Below are 14437 nucleotides of genomic sequence, written 5' to 3'. Positions count from 1 at the left end.
AGCACCATGCACTGATGTGCATACTACAGGCAAATTCGAAGTACTTGACTATACCCTACATGGACAATATTCCTCACGACAGCTTCGCACTAGGCCCGCCCTTACCACGACGAGCATTTACCGGCTTCAAAACTTTATACCAGTTATCCTCAACCACCAGATGACTTTTCCCCTTCTGCGCCTCCTCCCACTCTCGCTCCACGCGACGGAATCGCTCCATTTCCTCGCGCAACCAAGCCGCACACGGTTCCACCACAGCCTTGACCTCCTGAAACGGCATCAGATGGCCTAAGCCAGGTAATGTAACCTCTTTGACCCTCCCCTCAGGCAACCCCCCACTCCCACCTACCCCAGTTCCACACCGCTTGATCGCAAGGCGCATCTCATCGAGATTTAAATAGGTCGATCCGCCAACGACCCAGAGGCAGGAGGGGCGAAGAGTGGGGAGACGGAAGAAGGTACTGCGAGGTTCGGGACGGTAGAGGGGGATGAAGGCAGCCACGGGATCTAAATCGGCATGGGAGTCGCGAGAGATCTCAATCACCCCAGTGGTCGGGTTGCGGGCGCTGAAATTCTGTCGAATTTGGCCAAGGAGGTCATGATGCTTGGTGGTGGTTAGAGTGACAGGAGTAGTATTGTTGTTGTCAGTGGTGGATGTGCCAAACTTCGCCTTCACCGCCTCCACGTCCGGGTACAGCCGCGTCGGTAAATCCCGGAAGCCGTACTCCGCCATCCGTTCCACACATCGGGGATCCCATCCGTGCATAAACTTGCGGTTGGCTTGCACGGCTGCCTCGCGGCTGGGCCATACGTCTGAGCGGCGGAGAGTGTAGTTCGCTGCCCCCGGAGGGTCGCTGCCGAACCCCATAGCTGGTGGGCTCAGCTGAATGACAGGGTCCACGAGGAGGATGGTTGTGAATAAGCGCGGGTGGAGAAAGGCCAGGTTCGTGCTGAAAGGGATGGTCAGTGCTCGCTGCTGCTGGTATATCTGGCGGTCGAAGAGTCTATTCTGGCACGTACATGATGTTGCCGCCCATGCTGTGGCCGATTCCTACGAGTGGACGGGGCATCTGCTCGCGGAAGTGGTTGATCATCAGGAACAGGTCCCGCGCATGATCCATCCAGGAGCCTGCGTGTGGAGAAGAGATGATTTGTCTTAGAATTGGCATCATTTGGAGACAAGATAGCTGCTTTTGAGGGGTGGGTTACATACAGTCCATGCTGAGTTTATCCTCATTCAAGACCCCACTGGTGTTCATACTGGCGCAGTCGGCCACCCAGATGTTGCGAATATGGAAACCGGTGGCTTGGTTAAGCAGCTCATCCCAGAGTGGCTCATACAATTCCTGAATTTTCCAATTCGTATAATTAGACCTGTGTGCACCTGACAAATAGGTGCCAGTAAGACCGTGTTACCTTGGGAAGTGCAGCTCCGTGAGCAGCGATGATAGTGATGGCATCGGCGGGAACGGGTTCGGGCTGGTTCTTGGGAGTATACTGCTTGACATGGAGTTTCAGTATGTCTTCCTGGTGAACAGTACTCCCGGGATATTCTCGGATATGGCAGCCGGGAACGGCATGCTCCGTGACGTTGAACTTTTCGCTCGACATTATTAGGTGTGGCTTGTGGGGAAGGGGAGAAATGGAGTTTGCTAGGTCTGAGAGCAGCAAACTACATACGACTGACCTATATACCCTGTCAGGAACAAACGACCAGCTGTCAGCACTTGTCCTGAAAGGGCAATCCCCGTGGGGCTGAATGCAGGCATTCCCCAGTTAGCCTATGAGCTAACTGGATAGATTGTACGCTACTTCTGTCGGATATAATGATCTGGACACGGGTAAGCCTACCGACTACTGCCTTTCGTCCTGGAGCCCACGCCCAGTGCTTGGAGACATACCTATGCATCATGCCCTTCGCTGAATTGTACACCCACAATTTGTGCCCGACTGGATATCCAGCTGAACCTGGAATGGTTGATGCAGCTGATCTAAGTCGTGCATATACGCGATATGGATGGTAAGACTCGATGAAAGGAGCTATCGATGGTAAAATGGCTGCGTTGACTTTGACTAGTGCTCGAGACAGAGACAAGAAATTAAATACTGGAGAAAAAGGTAGCATACGATCTAAGAACCGGGCGTATTACATGTGCAGCGATTTACGATACGAAAATTGTGCGAATAAGATATTCTTGTTCAAGTTTGTTTGAAAGGTTACATACTAGACCACCATTGAATGTAGCTATGAAGTTCCCTTCCGAGTGTCAAGCTACCCACCCGCCTTATAAGGCCCGCCCCCTCCCTGAACTGCTAATGCTAGTCCATGAGCTCAAAATTCTGATCTGGCATTCTGGTAAAGCAATCATCCACAGATGAAGACACCAATTAGAAGTAAATGAGCCGGAAATAACCGAAGGGAATACTGAAGACCTCGTGATGAATGTTGACAGTTTCAACTCCAAGCCGCGAATCAAGAGCTGTTGGAGTCATCTTCACATCCTCCCTCCCTTGGGTAAACAAGTGAGATAACATTAAAACGGGGATGAAAAAAATTAAAAGTAAAAACATAAGAGAAATAAAAAATAAAAAGACTCAACAGACCACTGCCACAGGACTGGTTTAAAAGGCAGCATGTCCCAGTGGCTGAGCAAACGCTAATCTACATCCTCAACATAGACAACCGCTTTATGAAGGATACCCTTATAAAAGGGATCCTTAAGATCTCCGCAACAATACATGGCGGGAAACTCCAAGAAGAGAATTTGGCGGTCATCAAAACAATGTTCCTTCTCAGCCCCTCCATAATCCTCGGCCAATTCTATCTCCGCCGAAGGATGATGAAAGGCATGGCCCAAAGTATTGAGAGTCTTAAACTCCAGACGCTCAAGGTTGCATGAAATTTTCACCGAAAGTTCAGCGGCTGACCTGAAGACCTTCTGCATGTCAAGGAAGGCTCTATCCAGATCACATTTGACCGTACTTCTGAGGAGCGATTTCACTAGCTCTTGGCCCAAGACTTCCTCGCATATTTTGTCAGCCACGGAGTCTCGATGAGCGATCATGTCATATCCGAGCTTATGATCTGGGTGGGAGAAACGAGTAGTCCATAAGCGCCAAAGCTGGGCGGCCGCTGGTTCAGCTACCGGGAAGTTCAGCTATCGTGGCAGAGCAAAGGATGTCAAATGGGGAACCTGAATTCTTACATTCACGCATTTTCTCAAAAAGCTCCAATATCTGTGCTCCAAAATCGGATGCGTTTGCTGCCAAATTCCCTTTATCATCCCCATCATTCACAGGCCTAGGGTTCGGAACAAGGTACCAGAAGGGATTCGTGAAGAACCTGGAAATGCATTCTTTGACAAGCAAAAGATGAACTAAGTGTGTTAGACAATCATTTTGCGATTCTCGGGGAAGTCTAGATACAATAGTATCGAAGTCATTCTGAATGCAGTAGCCATAAAGGCTAGAGATGAGGTCTCTTTTCTGCTCCACAGAAAGTTTGGTATGCTTGCGTTCGGCATGCTTACGTGCCCAGTCAAGAGCCAATCCAAAGGGTCGCTGAATCTCTGTTGGCCACTCTTTCGGATACGCATGCTGGTAGTCAATGGCTAGAGGTTTGTGTACATTGTGCCAATTGAAGCTCTTTTCCCCGCATTCGTTCTTGACATCCTCAACATTGACCTGCGGGTTTGGCCCTTTTTCCGGCAGGGTCATTGCTTCTTCTTCTTCTTCTTCTTCTTCTTCTTCTTCTTCTTCTTCTTCTTCTTCTTCTTCTTCTTCTTCTTCTTCTTCTTCTTCTTCTTCTTCTTCTTCTTCTTCTTCTTCTTCTTCTAGGTTCTGAGGTTTATCCGCGATCTCTGATACCGGGTCAACGCCTGTCAACGTTGTAGTTGACTCCGTCTTCGTTCTTCGAACTGGGCTGCTGCTTCGGCTCCTTATACGGGGCTCTCTGGTTTCTTTCCGTCCGGAGGTAGACTGACAGGTACCTGGAGCATCGTCCTAGATACCGAAATATTAGCCCAACGTGTTACGATGGTCAAGGGACAGCTAGATGGAGATTCAAACATTTGCTGCTGTTCCCTTTTTGGAAGATGTTGACTTTTTGTTCGGCATGGTTAGAGGAGGGTAAACGAGCTGCTGCCACGGGGGGAAAGTGGCAAGGGATTTGAACAGAAAAAATAACAGAAGTGGTCAGTCAGAGAGGGTAAGAGGAGGCTACATATAAGTCAGGTCTTTTGGGGTACGTTGAAAGGATTCTTTGTCCGTCTTCTTTATTGTAGAGCGAGGTTCAGCTTACCAGCATCCTCTGCGGGAGTCAATTACTGTTAGGCGTGACAAAGCTACCGTGCCATCCGTTTTACACACATCATTGTACAACGTACACCCTCGGAGCCCTGAAAAAGTACCATGCAGAAATTGCTAGTAATTACCACAAAGCAAAGCTAGCCCAGTACACATTTGAAACCGACGGGATCTTTGGTCGAAAATGAAGAATGAAAATAAAAACCAAATCATAGTTTTCGGTATTGGTTTCTTCTCATGTTTTCTTCCAAGGCTTAATAGGCTTCATCACTCTCTACCTGAATTTAGACAGTGTTTTCGCTTGCATTCGGGTTGGTACGAACGGTGGCCACCGGAGAGCTGCGGCCGTAATAGGAAAAAGGAGACGAGGGAAAAACGAAGGTAATAATGGGAAAGCAGAGCCACCACCGCTTCAAACCTTGTCACTGTTCCGGTGAAACATGCAGTCGAGCCAGGAAGGCTATTAGGGTCCTGGAAAGTAAATCATCGCTAGTACAGTGCTACCCCTGCCTCTGGTGAATAATTCTTCGCTCCAGAGAATTTAAGGCAGAAGTAATTCCTAGACCAAGTGTGATATTAATATCCTATACCTTAAAGTGACATTATTGACATCTCTCAATTCAATCACCTTCCCCCAGTTCACCATGCAAGCCCCCAAAGCTGTTATTTCCGTGGACTATGGTACCACCGGTTCAGGGATGTATCTTCTAATGGAGTTCATTCACACGGCCAAGTGACTAATGGTGGTTATATAGCCGTCGGATACCGATTCGTCAATTTCCATGAGCCGGAGATTCCCCAAAACACACAGACAGTGAGCAATTGGCCAGGTCACTGCAACTCGACTGAGAGGAGCGGGAAAGTACCATCAAAGTTTGCCTACGGGGCTGAAAACAATGTGGACCGTGATAGTTGGGGTTTTGAGGTGTCGGAAGACATGACATCCTGCTCATGGACTAAACTTGTCTTAGAGGCCGACGCAAATGGACTTGAACTTGGTCAGGGTGACCTTGGAGATGATGTCTTTCACGTTCCTGGAGGGAAGCAGGCAGACTCCGTCGTCCGCGACTATCTACGACGGCTTCATGACCATATTTGGTCTCAGGAGCCTTTCAAGTCTATTGGGAATTTAGAGGTTGAGTATATCTTCACTGTTCCAGCCTCGTTCTCGAGAGGGGCCCAGCTCGCGATGGTTGCTGCTGCGAAGGATGCTGGGTTTAGTGAGGGTAATATCAACCTTCTCACGGAGTCTGAAGCCGTGGCGGGATACGTGTTTGAGCGAGGCCTCCTCAAGGACATAAAGGTGAGTGCCACTGGCACCCAAACGTTTAAGATATGTCCAATATGACTAATAAGTGGTGGGACAAATAGGCAGGTGAAAAGGTCATGATAGTTGATCTTGGAGGCGGAACCTCCGTAAGAGTGCCCCTCCACCTCCCCCTCCCCCCCAATTTTTCCAATAGCTAACAATTCCGTCTCAAAGGATGTGAGCTCATATGTGGCACTCCGAGCTCAGAATGGCTTGCAACTACAACAGTTGTCGGCCCCCCAAAGTATTGTCTGGTTCTCCTAACTTACCGCCACGTGTACTAATGCGTACTAGGTCGCAATATCGGGGGGATCAACATCGATAGAAACTTCTCTTCTCTTCTAACCGATCGATTTGATCCGGAATTCGGCACCCTTCCTTCTAATCGAACTGGGCCGTCCAGTCGGCTGATGAGAGAGTTCGCACGCCACAAGAGAGACATTACTGACGGCGACAGAAATGGAGAACAATTTCGAATTCGACTGCCCATGGGTATCGTCGACCCTAATCCGCTACATTATGACGTTGACTACAGCGAAATCATCATCTCAATGGACGACTGGAGGGCCGTTTTCAACCCCGTCCTGAAAGAGATACTAGAATTTATCCGGGACATGTACAACGCTGCCGGCGGTGTCCAGGTGAGTAGGAAGTCGGCTCTGGAAAGAGGATAACTGACTGACATATATTCGTCCCAGTACATGGTATTCGCAGGGGGAGTGGTGAATCTTCCTTGGGTCCAGGAATACTTTCGGAAACTCCTTGTTGCAGAACACATTTCTGTGATTTTTAGTCCAAACCCGTGTGTTCACCTAGAGACCTTTTATTTGTGACATGGATGGTTAAACTGACTCCTGGAAGAGAAATGGCCGTCGCAAGAGGAGGCGTCTGGTATGCCACCCAGAACACCCCTCTTTTGGTCGAGTGCCCTCGACACTATGGCGTCGCTAAACCGGGTGACAACACAATCAACTGGGTGCTACACAAAGTACTATTTATCTTCCTTACATCTCTACGGTTGGTTCGAATACATTACACTAACAGTCAATCGACTCTAGGGGCAGCGATACGCGACTGGTCACACCACCCAAGTGCAATTACGCCATGTATACAAGGCAACAGATCCCAAATCTGTCCTGATTGCCGTGTGTGGGTACAACGGACCTTGCAGCCCAATTTCTACTTCCGATGGTAAGTTGATCTGGCTTAACGAAAAGCTGACCCCTTGTTGATTGATAGCCTAGATGTGGAAAACCTTGGCATGTTCCTGCTTGATCTCTCAAAGTTGAATTTGGCTCAGTTCTGGCATCGGGAAGATGACCATGGGAGGATCGAGTATTCCATCAAGTTCACGTTGGAGATCGAATGCGATGTTAGCAGGGGTGTGCTTTATATCAGGGCGCTCAGGCCAGATGGTTGTCTGATCGGAGAGGAGATGGAGCTGCCGGCCAAGCTCACGTCCTACTGATTGGCCTTTCTATCACGTTTCTCTCTATTTTTACTCTATTTTCCTACGTCTGAATGGCTTATGTGCCTGTTAATGATTGCCTTTCGGTCATATTTTCATCTCCATTCTCAAACGCAGACTGTCTGTTCTTTTTCTTTCGTTTTCTTACCGCTGCCGTTCTTTTTCTAAAGGGGTTTTGCTAGATCCAATGATAAACTAGTCAGTGCATTCTACAGTTTCAATACATATCCCTTGGCTGTGATGAAGCCATCCGCAACGATGCGATACTGTATCTATGACGGTATGCTACGTATTAGTAGGTTTGAAGCAGCACAAAGTAAAAACCTCCACCACACGGAAATAGGGCTCATGCAAAAAAGGAAAAAGGAGAAGCAAAAGAAAGAAAAAGCCAGCAAAGAGGGTCTAGGCTCTCCGTATGAAGGCAGCCAAGTGTCGGTATCTTACAACGCAATACTAAACGCAATACTAAACGGAGAGAAATTGTGACGGCAAGGCAATGGGTCGAGAGAAGGGATACCAATATGTTGCTTCACAACGCAGAGGTATTGAGTGAAAAACCAATTTGGTGTAGTTAATTGGCTACTGTCCTTTGACTTATGGAGGGCATGTTCCCGAACGTTTTAGTTCCCTCAGTCATCGGGCCATCTATTACCAAAGTTCCTGATGAGAAGAAGTTGACATATCATCTTACCCCGCCAGATGGGGATCCGTAAGAGGTTTGTTTTCATTACATACCTACTGGTTGGCTTCTTGTGCGACGTCGCGTAACTTGAGACACGGGAAGATAGTCAATCCGCATAGCCACATCCTCCATCAAGATTTGGTGAAGTTTCAGCTCTCGTGTCGGTAAAATATAACTTAATTCGCGCAAACCTCGTGGGAAGACACTTCATCGCCTCTGAAAACTGATGAGCCATGCTATGGAGAACAGTCGGCGGGTATGTGAAGGACTAGGGCTATCTCTTTTCCTGGAGGTTGAAGTTGACGGTCTATTACTCCTTATACTACCGAATTTCAAGATGTGGAAACTAGAGAAGAGTCATCTGTGCCGTGATATTTCGCTCTACTGATCGGCTGCAAACGCCGGGGAATAAGCCCGGGTGAAGGGTGGAAGGCCTAGCTACTTCGCACATAGTGAACCGTTTAAACTCGGAAACTAAAAGTATTACCGGGACGGATGAGTACGAGAGTAGAATACACAAGTTGTTTGCTTCTGCTCTTCGGAGTTTCGTAGAAAAGAAGGTTTAGAATTAGCACCATCGGTCGCCAAAGGCCAAAGCTGAAAGCCGGTGGGCCTGGGGAGTGATACCGGGGCCTACTCGTAAGGTTCCTGTCTGTGCTCATCGCTCATAGTCCGAAACCATGCACTGAGGTTGATGGTAAAGCCCGGGCCTGGCTCGTGGTCCATTTAGCTGGTCATCAAACCGGGGAGGTCTTGATCGACCCGCGAAAAATGCAGTACTTTCTTTTCACCATTAAAATTGCAGATCTACCGGATGTGGCTTTTCGCGGGTTGTACAAGAATATTAACATCTGATGCTTTGTTTGCTAACATTAGGCAACAAACCCTATTAACCGGTGCGCGGGATATTGGTGCCCAAGCAGCGTGCAATGAAGCTTAGGAGTAGTGCATCTCTGCGGAAAGAATGGGTGCTCGTGGGTTTCTTAGTCCAGGCCTTTTAGTTAGGTTTTTTCATGAGTTTCCGCTAACTCTGGTCAACAAGAAAAGGCACCCCACTCTTGGTATCATGCGGGATTGTCCTCTGAGGTTATGCTCCCAACTCCGAACTTCTTACCGTACGGCATCTGTGTCCCCAACCTTATGGCGTACTTGACAATTTGCTCTTGAGGCAGCGTTCAAGTTTTGTTGGTGAGGTATAGTGACAAGGCGCGCAGCAGTCAGATTTGCCATACACCCCCTAAATCGCCAGAACGACCCGTCGAATCTTAGCATCGAAGCCATTGGGTCATACCAGCTATATCCTACCGCAGTATGATGGATTTTTGGTGGACACTTTGAAACGTAAATCTATACCGCATACCATCGAGCACATCACGGCATGTACTCCCGTAGCTTCCCGGTCGGAGATACTGTGTAGCTTGACCTCAGTGTGGCACTATTATTCCTCCCATTTCCAAGCAGCGCGAGCCATGGATTGTACCATGTTCAACACAGTACCTGCTATACAAAATTATCAAGATGGCTCGACTGACTCTTCGAAAAAGCCTCCAATCCGTGCCTTACGAGATGCCAAACCCCCACCTATCAAAGTGGGGGTATCCATTCCTGGATAGAAAGATTCACATAAAAGGCCAGATACTCGGTCAGTCAAGTAGCTGAATATCAGTGGGTGGACTAACTATTGTCAGAAGACACATTTCTGAAGTCACTCAGCTCTCAGTCCCTTCTTTCATACTCCAGGAATCAGCAAGCCATCAGTAGGTGTTCCCACGATGGATACGGGTCCTTTCTATGGCAAGATCTAACCCGATTGCAGTGCCTCCCCCCGATACCAACGAGATTTCTGCCCTTCTCCACGCTTACGGCAACGCTCTGAAAAGCCGAAATGTGGACGAAGCAGTCGCTCTTTACACGGAAGACGGGGTCATCATGCCGCCGCACTTCTCGGCCAGTACAGGCACTGAGGCTCTACGCGATTCATACACACGCATTTTTGCAACCATTCAGCTCGTTATCACCTTTCAAATTGAAGAGATCGTTGTTATGTCTCCGGAGTGGGCTTTTGCCAGGACGACGGCTGAAGGAACGAAAACGATACTTGCCACCCAGGAGTCTGAGCCACATGCGAATCAGGAATTGTTCATCTTGAGGAGGGAGCATGGGAAGTGGCTGATCGCTAGATATGCCTTTTCTAGCATGAAGCCGTTGGTGCAGAATGGAATTCGACGGAGTTAGATTTTTGGGTTGGCTGTTGATGTGTCGGATATGGATGATGATACTTTTGATGGGCTTGTAAATTATAGCTTTGCAACGACAAAAAAGTGAAGGAAAGTAAACACGCGTTTACATAAGAGAGCCGTTTCTTGTGATTGTCGGTCAATACTTCTATGTTCGGGGCAGCAATGAGAATCTGGGCTTTATTCTTTTAGCCGGCCTGGGGTCTTTTGAGGACGAGCCATCTTTCCTTTACCTCCATTCCAAGTAAAAGTAGAACAGTGTCTCTACCTGGCCCGCTTGTGTCTAGTTGAAGGCTTCCGAGTACTAAGCAGTTGTATGGATGTTCTAAAATATTATTACTAATACCAGGTGACATATTTCATAGCGTAGTCAGTCACATCATGGTGCTGCTTTAGTAACATCGCCCCTTTGATCCGACCGCGATCGACTATATATATAGCAGTAGCTAAGGAAGGGTCAGCAGGACCTCAACGCGACAACCTATATTGCATTACCTACTTGAAACCGACAGCAGAAATTGAAAATATTGAACCTGCATCTTGAATGACTCATGGGTTATTCAGCTTTGTGGTTATAACAGGCGAGGCAGGTGAACGACACGACTAGATACTGCGAATTTGCTATAGGTTGAGCAGTTGGAATATAAAATCAAAACAGGGAGGTTCTCCCATCGCAACCCCCGATGGTCTAGTTGGTTATGGCGTTCGGCTGTAATGGGTATTATTGTAACCGAAAAATCACCAGTTCGATTCTGGTTCGGGGGATTCCATTTTTTTTCATTCAATTTTTCTTTGTCGCGCAGCAGTCCTTATTAGTTAAGCTATTTTTACCCGCATCTGCCCTCAACTGACTACTTCAAAAATGACAATGACTCCAAGCATTGCCTCATAACCATCGGTAACTCCAAGATCAGACTCTGCCATGCTTGTCTCTTCTTCCCCCCCAACACAATAGCAGTCACCAACACTCCCACCGAAGTGGCACAACATGCAAAATTAAACAGTCCCCGTTTAACTCTCGGCTGCACTACACTTTGGATCTGCTTCCGAAAAGCTGCTGGGTTATTGGTGTTCGGGAAGGGCTCATCGGGGGTATCTTTACCCAGAAACTATAGCCCACAACATTAACTGACACACCCTTCCAAATCTCTGAAATATCACGCCAAGCTTGACGTACCTCACACAAAGGACCCCACCCATCTTCAACTTCCCACATCAAGAGCCTCTCCTTCGGCACAAGCCCTCGAATCATCAACCCATGTTCCTGATACACCCTTTTCCCATGTTTCATCAGCCCCTCCTTGGTCGTCCGCCCCCGAAACATGGCGGGATATCCAATCGTGTAGTATAACCTCCAAAGCCAGTACGCATCCGCCGTGAAAATGCGCAAAAACCAGGCCATCCACTGGCTCTCACCCTCTGCGACCAAGGTGTTCATGGCGCTGCGATGCCAGGCATCCACGTCCCGCCGCGTATTCAAAATCACCTTAGCCTCTGGAAACGCCTGGATCATTTCCACGCCGAACATGGCGGCTGCTGTGTCCACCACTGCATCGCAATGCCCCAGCAGGCAATCGAACTCATCGCGAGTGATCGGGGCGTCGCCTGCCCCTTGCACGCCGGAATATTTTCGCTCTGCTAGCTGCGCCCAGCCCTGGGCATATGGTGGGTCGTCGAAGACAATGTCCCAGCCGTGGTAGGTTTTGAAGCCGAGTTGGGTGAGCGCCCGACTGAGACTCTCTGTTCCTGATCGTGGTAGGCCTACGCAGATTACTTGCAGTGGTTTGGTGCGGATGCGTGGTTGGGGCACGGGGAAGCCATAAATAGCGCCGCGCAATGATTCCATGGTCGGTAGATTCGGGAATAGTAACAAGATATAACTGACACCAAGAAGATAGAGTGTAAGGATTTACGGGAGGTGCGAACCGAGTTTCTTTATACTTCTCCCTGCCACCATCCTCCTAGTGTATCTGGCTACAGACTGTGGGGAACCTCAAACCACCCATTGGCCACTTATCCTTGTTCTGGCTGCCTAAAGATAATGAGGGCTTACGACACAGTGTGTATTTGGTTGGTGAGTATTCACAGCCCGAGGGAATAAAGGGGCGCATGGGCCTTCTTTGTCGGGTTGAGCAAATGAAGCTTGAAATGCGGCTGAACGAGAGGCTAGACGGATCAACCAATGATTTTTTGGCGTGATACAAAGTGCCCACTTGTAGTCCCCACGGACTCATGATTCCTTTGTCCGTATCGCAGCCCCTAAGCATAACGCTTCGATTGGGATCTCCATGCTACCGTCGCGTTTTTAGCTACCAATTCCACCACCGAGCACCAGATTTATTACAGAGCCACAATCCACGCGACTGGATCTTAAAGTGAGAATAGCCTGATGATACTGGGGCTGTGGCTAGGACTTCCAGTCTTACTCGGATCATGGAAGGATCTTAGTACTTTCTGTCTCGGTAGAGTTGCCTGTCACAGTAAAACAACCAACTAAATGAGGCTAGCGTATGTACACATCACCTGAGCCTGTAATCAACTGTATTGAGTGGTATCTAGTCAAAGACAATAGCAGCCTTGACAACCGACTTTCGTCTCATCGCATCAAGGCACATCTCCCACTCATCCAATTTGTATGTCTTGTTGACAATCCCAGACACATTGATTCTTCCACGATCTGTGTATGCGGATATTCATTAGCCACTGATTCCCTGTACCACCACTGCACAAAACTCACCAAGATAATCAATGGCAGCTGGAAATTTGTACGTCTGACTGAAAGAACCCAGGACATGGATCTCCTCCTTGAAGATCTTGTTCGGTGACAGCGAGATGCGGCTCTCATCATTGTAAACCCCATAAATTACCAACTTTCCACCTTTGGTGACAAAGTGTAGGGCGTTCTCCAGAACCCTTTCACTACCCGTCGCTTCCACAACAATATCAAAGCCGTACGGATGTTCCCTTCGTAGCTGCTCCAACCTAGCAGTCGCGGCATCTTCGTCCCTTGGCAGCTCGACAAACTCATCTGCAGCATCAAGGGACTTGGCTAGCTCCATCTTCAACCCGCCCGGCGCAGCAATAACAGTTCGGCAGCCACCATTTTGGCGAAGCAGCTGAGCTAGCATTAATCCTGTCGGACCGGCGCCAAACAGAAGAACACTGGATCCCATTTGTGGGGATATCTTATCCAGCCCGTGTGCCGCACAGGCTGCAGGCTCCAATAAAGTGGCATCAGCGTCTGATAGGTTCTTGATCTTGAATACGCGATGCGCAGGGTAGGCGGCGTATTCGGCAAATCCGCCATCGACCATCACGCCATGAGCGATGAAGTTCTCGCAGAAAAGCTCTTTGCCTCGGCGGCAATAGTGACAGTGACCGCATAGTTCCGAGTTGTCGGCTACCACGCGATCACCTACTGTAAAGTCGACGACGTCGCTGCCGAATGCTGCGACGATGCCGACGGTTTCGTGACCAGGTACTAGGGGGAACTTTGCGGATCAGTCCAGTATATAGATTAGTGGTAGGAGTGCCCTTACCTGGGCTCCAAATTCACCCTCGTGGATGTGCAGGTCGGTACCGCATACACCGCAGGCCTTGACTTTGATCTGGATGAATATCAGTCATTGTGTATAATCCATAGAGGTTTTATGACATACGAGGATATCGTGAGCACGTATGCTAGGAAGCTTCTTTTCAACAATGTTAAAATTTCGTGCTTCGCTATACTCTACATTTCCGACCGTCATATCAATCGTTGTGCTTGTTGGCCAGTTAAGAGAATGCAACACGCACCTAGTGCTCTCATGGAGCGAGGTAGCTCGAAGGTGTCCATAGAGGTCATACTAGATAATTGGGTAAATGTGGACCGTAGGTTGAAGATCTAGTCTTGAGGAATAATCATCGGCGCATATGTCTGCATTCGGAGGTGGCTATTATATCTCGCCAGAGAATGTGAGCGTATGAAGGCGAGGGTAGTGAACCGGAGAAACTCATGGGCAAGATAAAGCAGGATGGCATCTTCACAACAAGCCAGAGGCTCTGAACGCTTGGTAATACAATGGTAGTGTAGTGTCATTTGTGTTCAGTGGAGGATGCATGGGCATGGGCCTTTATTCTTGGGTAGCCCCCGAGACGGGGGGTTGTCGATCAGCCTTGCCCCACCCCAGCATAGCAGAACCCTCATAATCCTGCCAATGTCCCGAAGCTATATTAGTAGAAGGATGAATTACTTTACTAATGGAATTATGATTCATGGCTTTGCTATACATCAGGGATAAGTCAGACAAGAAAGTATACGTCGGCTGGATGAGCTACTTGGGGACCGAAACTGATGAGATAACATGGAGAAATCCTCATGTCCATTCACTAGAGTATCCTAACAGACAACGAAAATATTAAAGAATAAGAGTAAGATAAGTACTAGATAAAACAGC

General features: G+C 48.4%; 6 protein-coding genes and 1 non-coding gene across 7 annotated transcripts; 3 read left to right on the top strand and 4 right to left on the bottom strand.

The window, feature by feature from the left end:
- Positions 1 to 73: 73 nt before the first annotated feature.
- On the bottom strand, positions 74 to 1611 carry AtWU_03405 (alpha/beta hydrolase; the record flags this gene model as incomplete). The annotated part of the gene is made up of 4 exons (XM_035498517.1): positions 74 to 950; positions 1021 to 1129; positions 1214 to 1346; positions 1417 to 1611. 4 exons carry the CDS (start codon positions 1609 to 1611, stop codon positions 74 to 76), a joined length of 1314 nt encoding a protein of 437 aa, XP_035354410.1.
- Positions 1612 to 2657: 1046 nt separating this feature from the next.
- Positions 2658 to 4116, bottom strand: AtWU_03404 (NADH:flavin oxidoreductase / NADH oxidase family protein; the record flags this gene model as incomplete). The annotated part of the gene is made up of 3 exons (XM_035498516.1): positions 2658 to 3142; positions 3207 to 4002; positions 4069 to 4116. The coding sequence occupies 3 exons, from the start codon at positions 4114 to 4116 to the stop codon at positions 2658 to 2660; spliced, it is 1329 nt and encodes a 442-aa protein (XP_035354409.1).
- Positions 4117 to 4949: 833 nt separating this feature from the next.
- On the top strand, positions 4950 to 7082 carry AtWU_03403 (Hsp70 family protein; the record flags this gene model as incomplete). The annotated part of the gene is made up of 9 exons (XM_035498515.1): positions 4950 to 4995; positions 5061 to 5608; positions 5677 to 5721; positions 5789 to 5858; positions 5909 to 6255; positions 6313 to 6416; positions 6476 to 6602; positions 6673 to 6805; positions 6859 to 7082. The coding sequence occupies 9 exons, from the start codon at positions 4950 to 4952 to the stop codon at positions 7080 to 7082; spliced, it is 1644 nt and encodes a 547-aa protein (XP_035354408.1).
- Positions 7083 to 9282: 2200 nt separating this feature from the next.
- On the top strand, positions 9283 to 9999 carry AtWU_03402 (YybH family protein; the record flags this gene model as incomplete). The annotated part of the gene is made up of 3 exons (XM_035498514.1): positions 9283 to 9406; positions 9456 to 9521; positions 9581 to 9999. The coding sequence occupies 3 exons, from the start codon at positions 9283 to 9285 to the stop codon at positions 9997 to 9999; spliced, it is 609 nt and encodes a 202-aa protein (XP_035354407.1).
- A 679-nt stretch (positions 10000 to 10678) lies between these two features.
- AtWU_t74 lies at positions 10679 to 10766 on the top strand. The gene is given in 2 exon segments: positions 10679 to 10716; positions 10731 to 10766. It is a non-coding gene; the product is annotated as a tRNA-Tyr (tRNA).
- Positions 10767 to 11028: 262 nt separating this feature from the next.
- Positions 11029 to 11847, bottom strand: AtWU_03401 (sulfotransferase family protein; the record flags this gene model as incomplete). Its single annotated transcript, XM_035498513.1, has 1 exon — positions 11029 to 11847. The coding sequence occupies one exon, from the start codon at positions 11845 to 11847 to the stop codon at positions 11029 to 11031; it is 819 nt and encodes a 272-aa protein (XP_035354406.1).
- Positions 11848 to 12556: 709 nt separating this feature from the next.
- Positions 12557 to 13750, bottom strand: AtWU_03400 (zinc-dependent alcohol dehydrogenase family protein; the record flags this gene model as incomplete). Its single annotated transcript, XM_035498512.1, has 4 exons — positions 12557 to 12678; positions 12739 to 13492; positions 13541 to 13609; positions 13661 to 13750. 4 exons carry the CDS (start codon positions 13748 to 13750, stop codon positions 12557 to 12559), a joined length of 1035 nt encoding a protein of 344 aa, XP_035354405.1.
- Between the last annotated feature and the right edge of the window lie 687 nt (positions 13751 to 14437).

The sequence above is a fragment of the Aspergillus tubingensis genome (assembly GCF_013340325.1).
Source record: "Aspergillus tubingensis WU-2223L DNA, scaffold_5, whole genome shotgun sequence".
Lineage (NCBI taxonomy): Eukaryota > Fungi > Ascomycota > Eurotiomycetes > Eurotiales > Aspergillaceae > Aspergillus > Aspergillus tubingensis.
The sequence above is the reverse complement of the archived record's forward strand: the minus strand, read 5'-3'. Positions and strand labels throughout refer to the sequence as shown.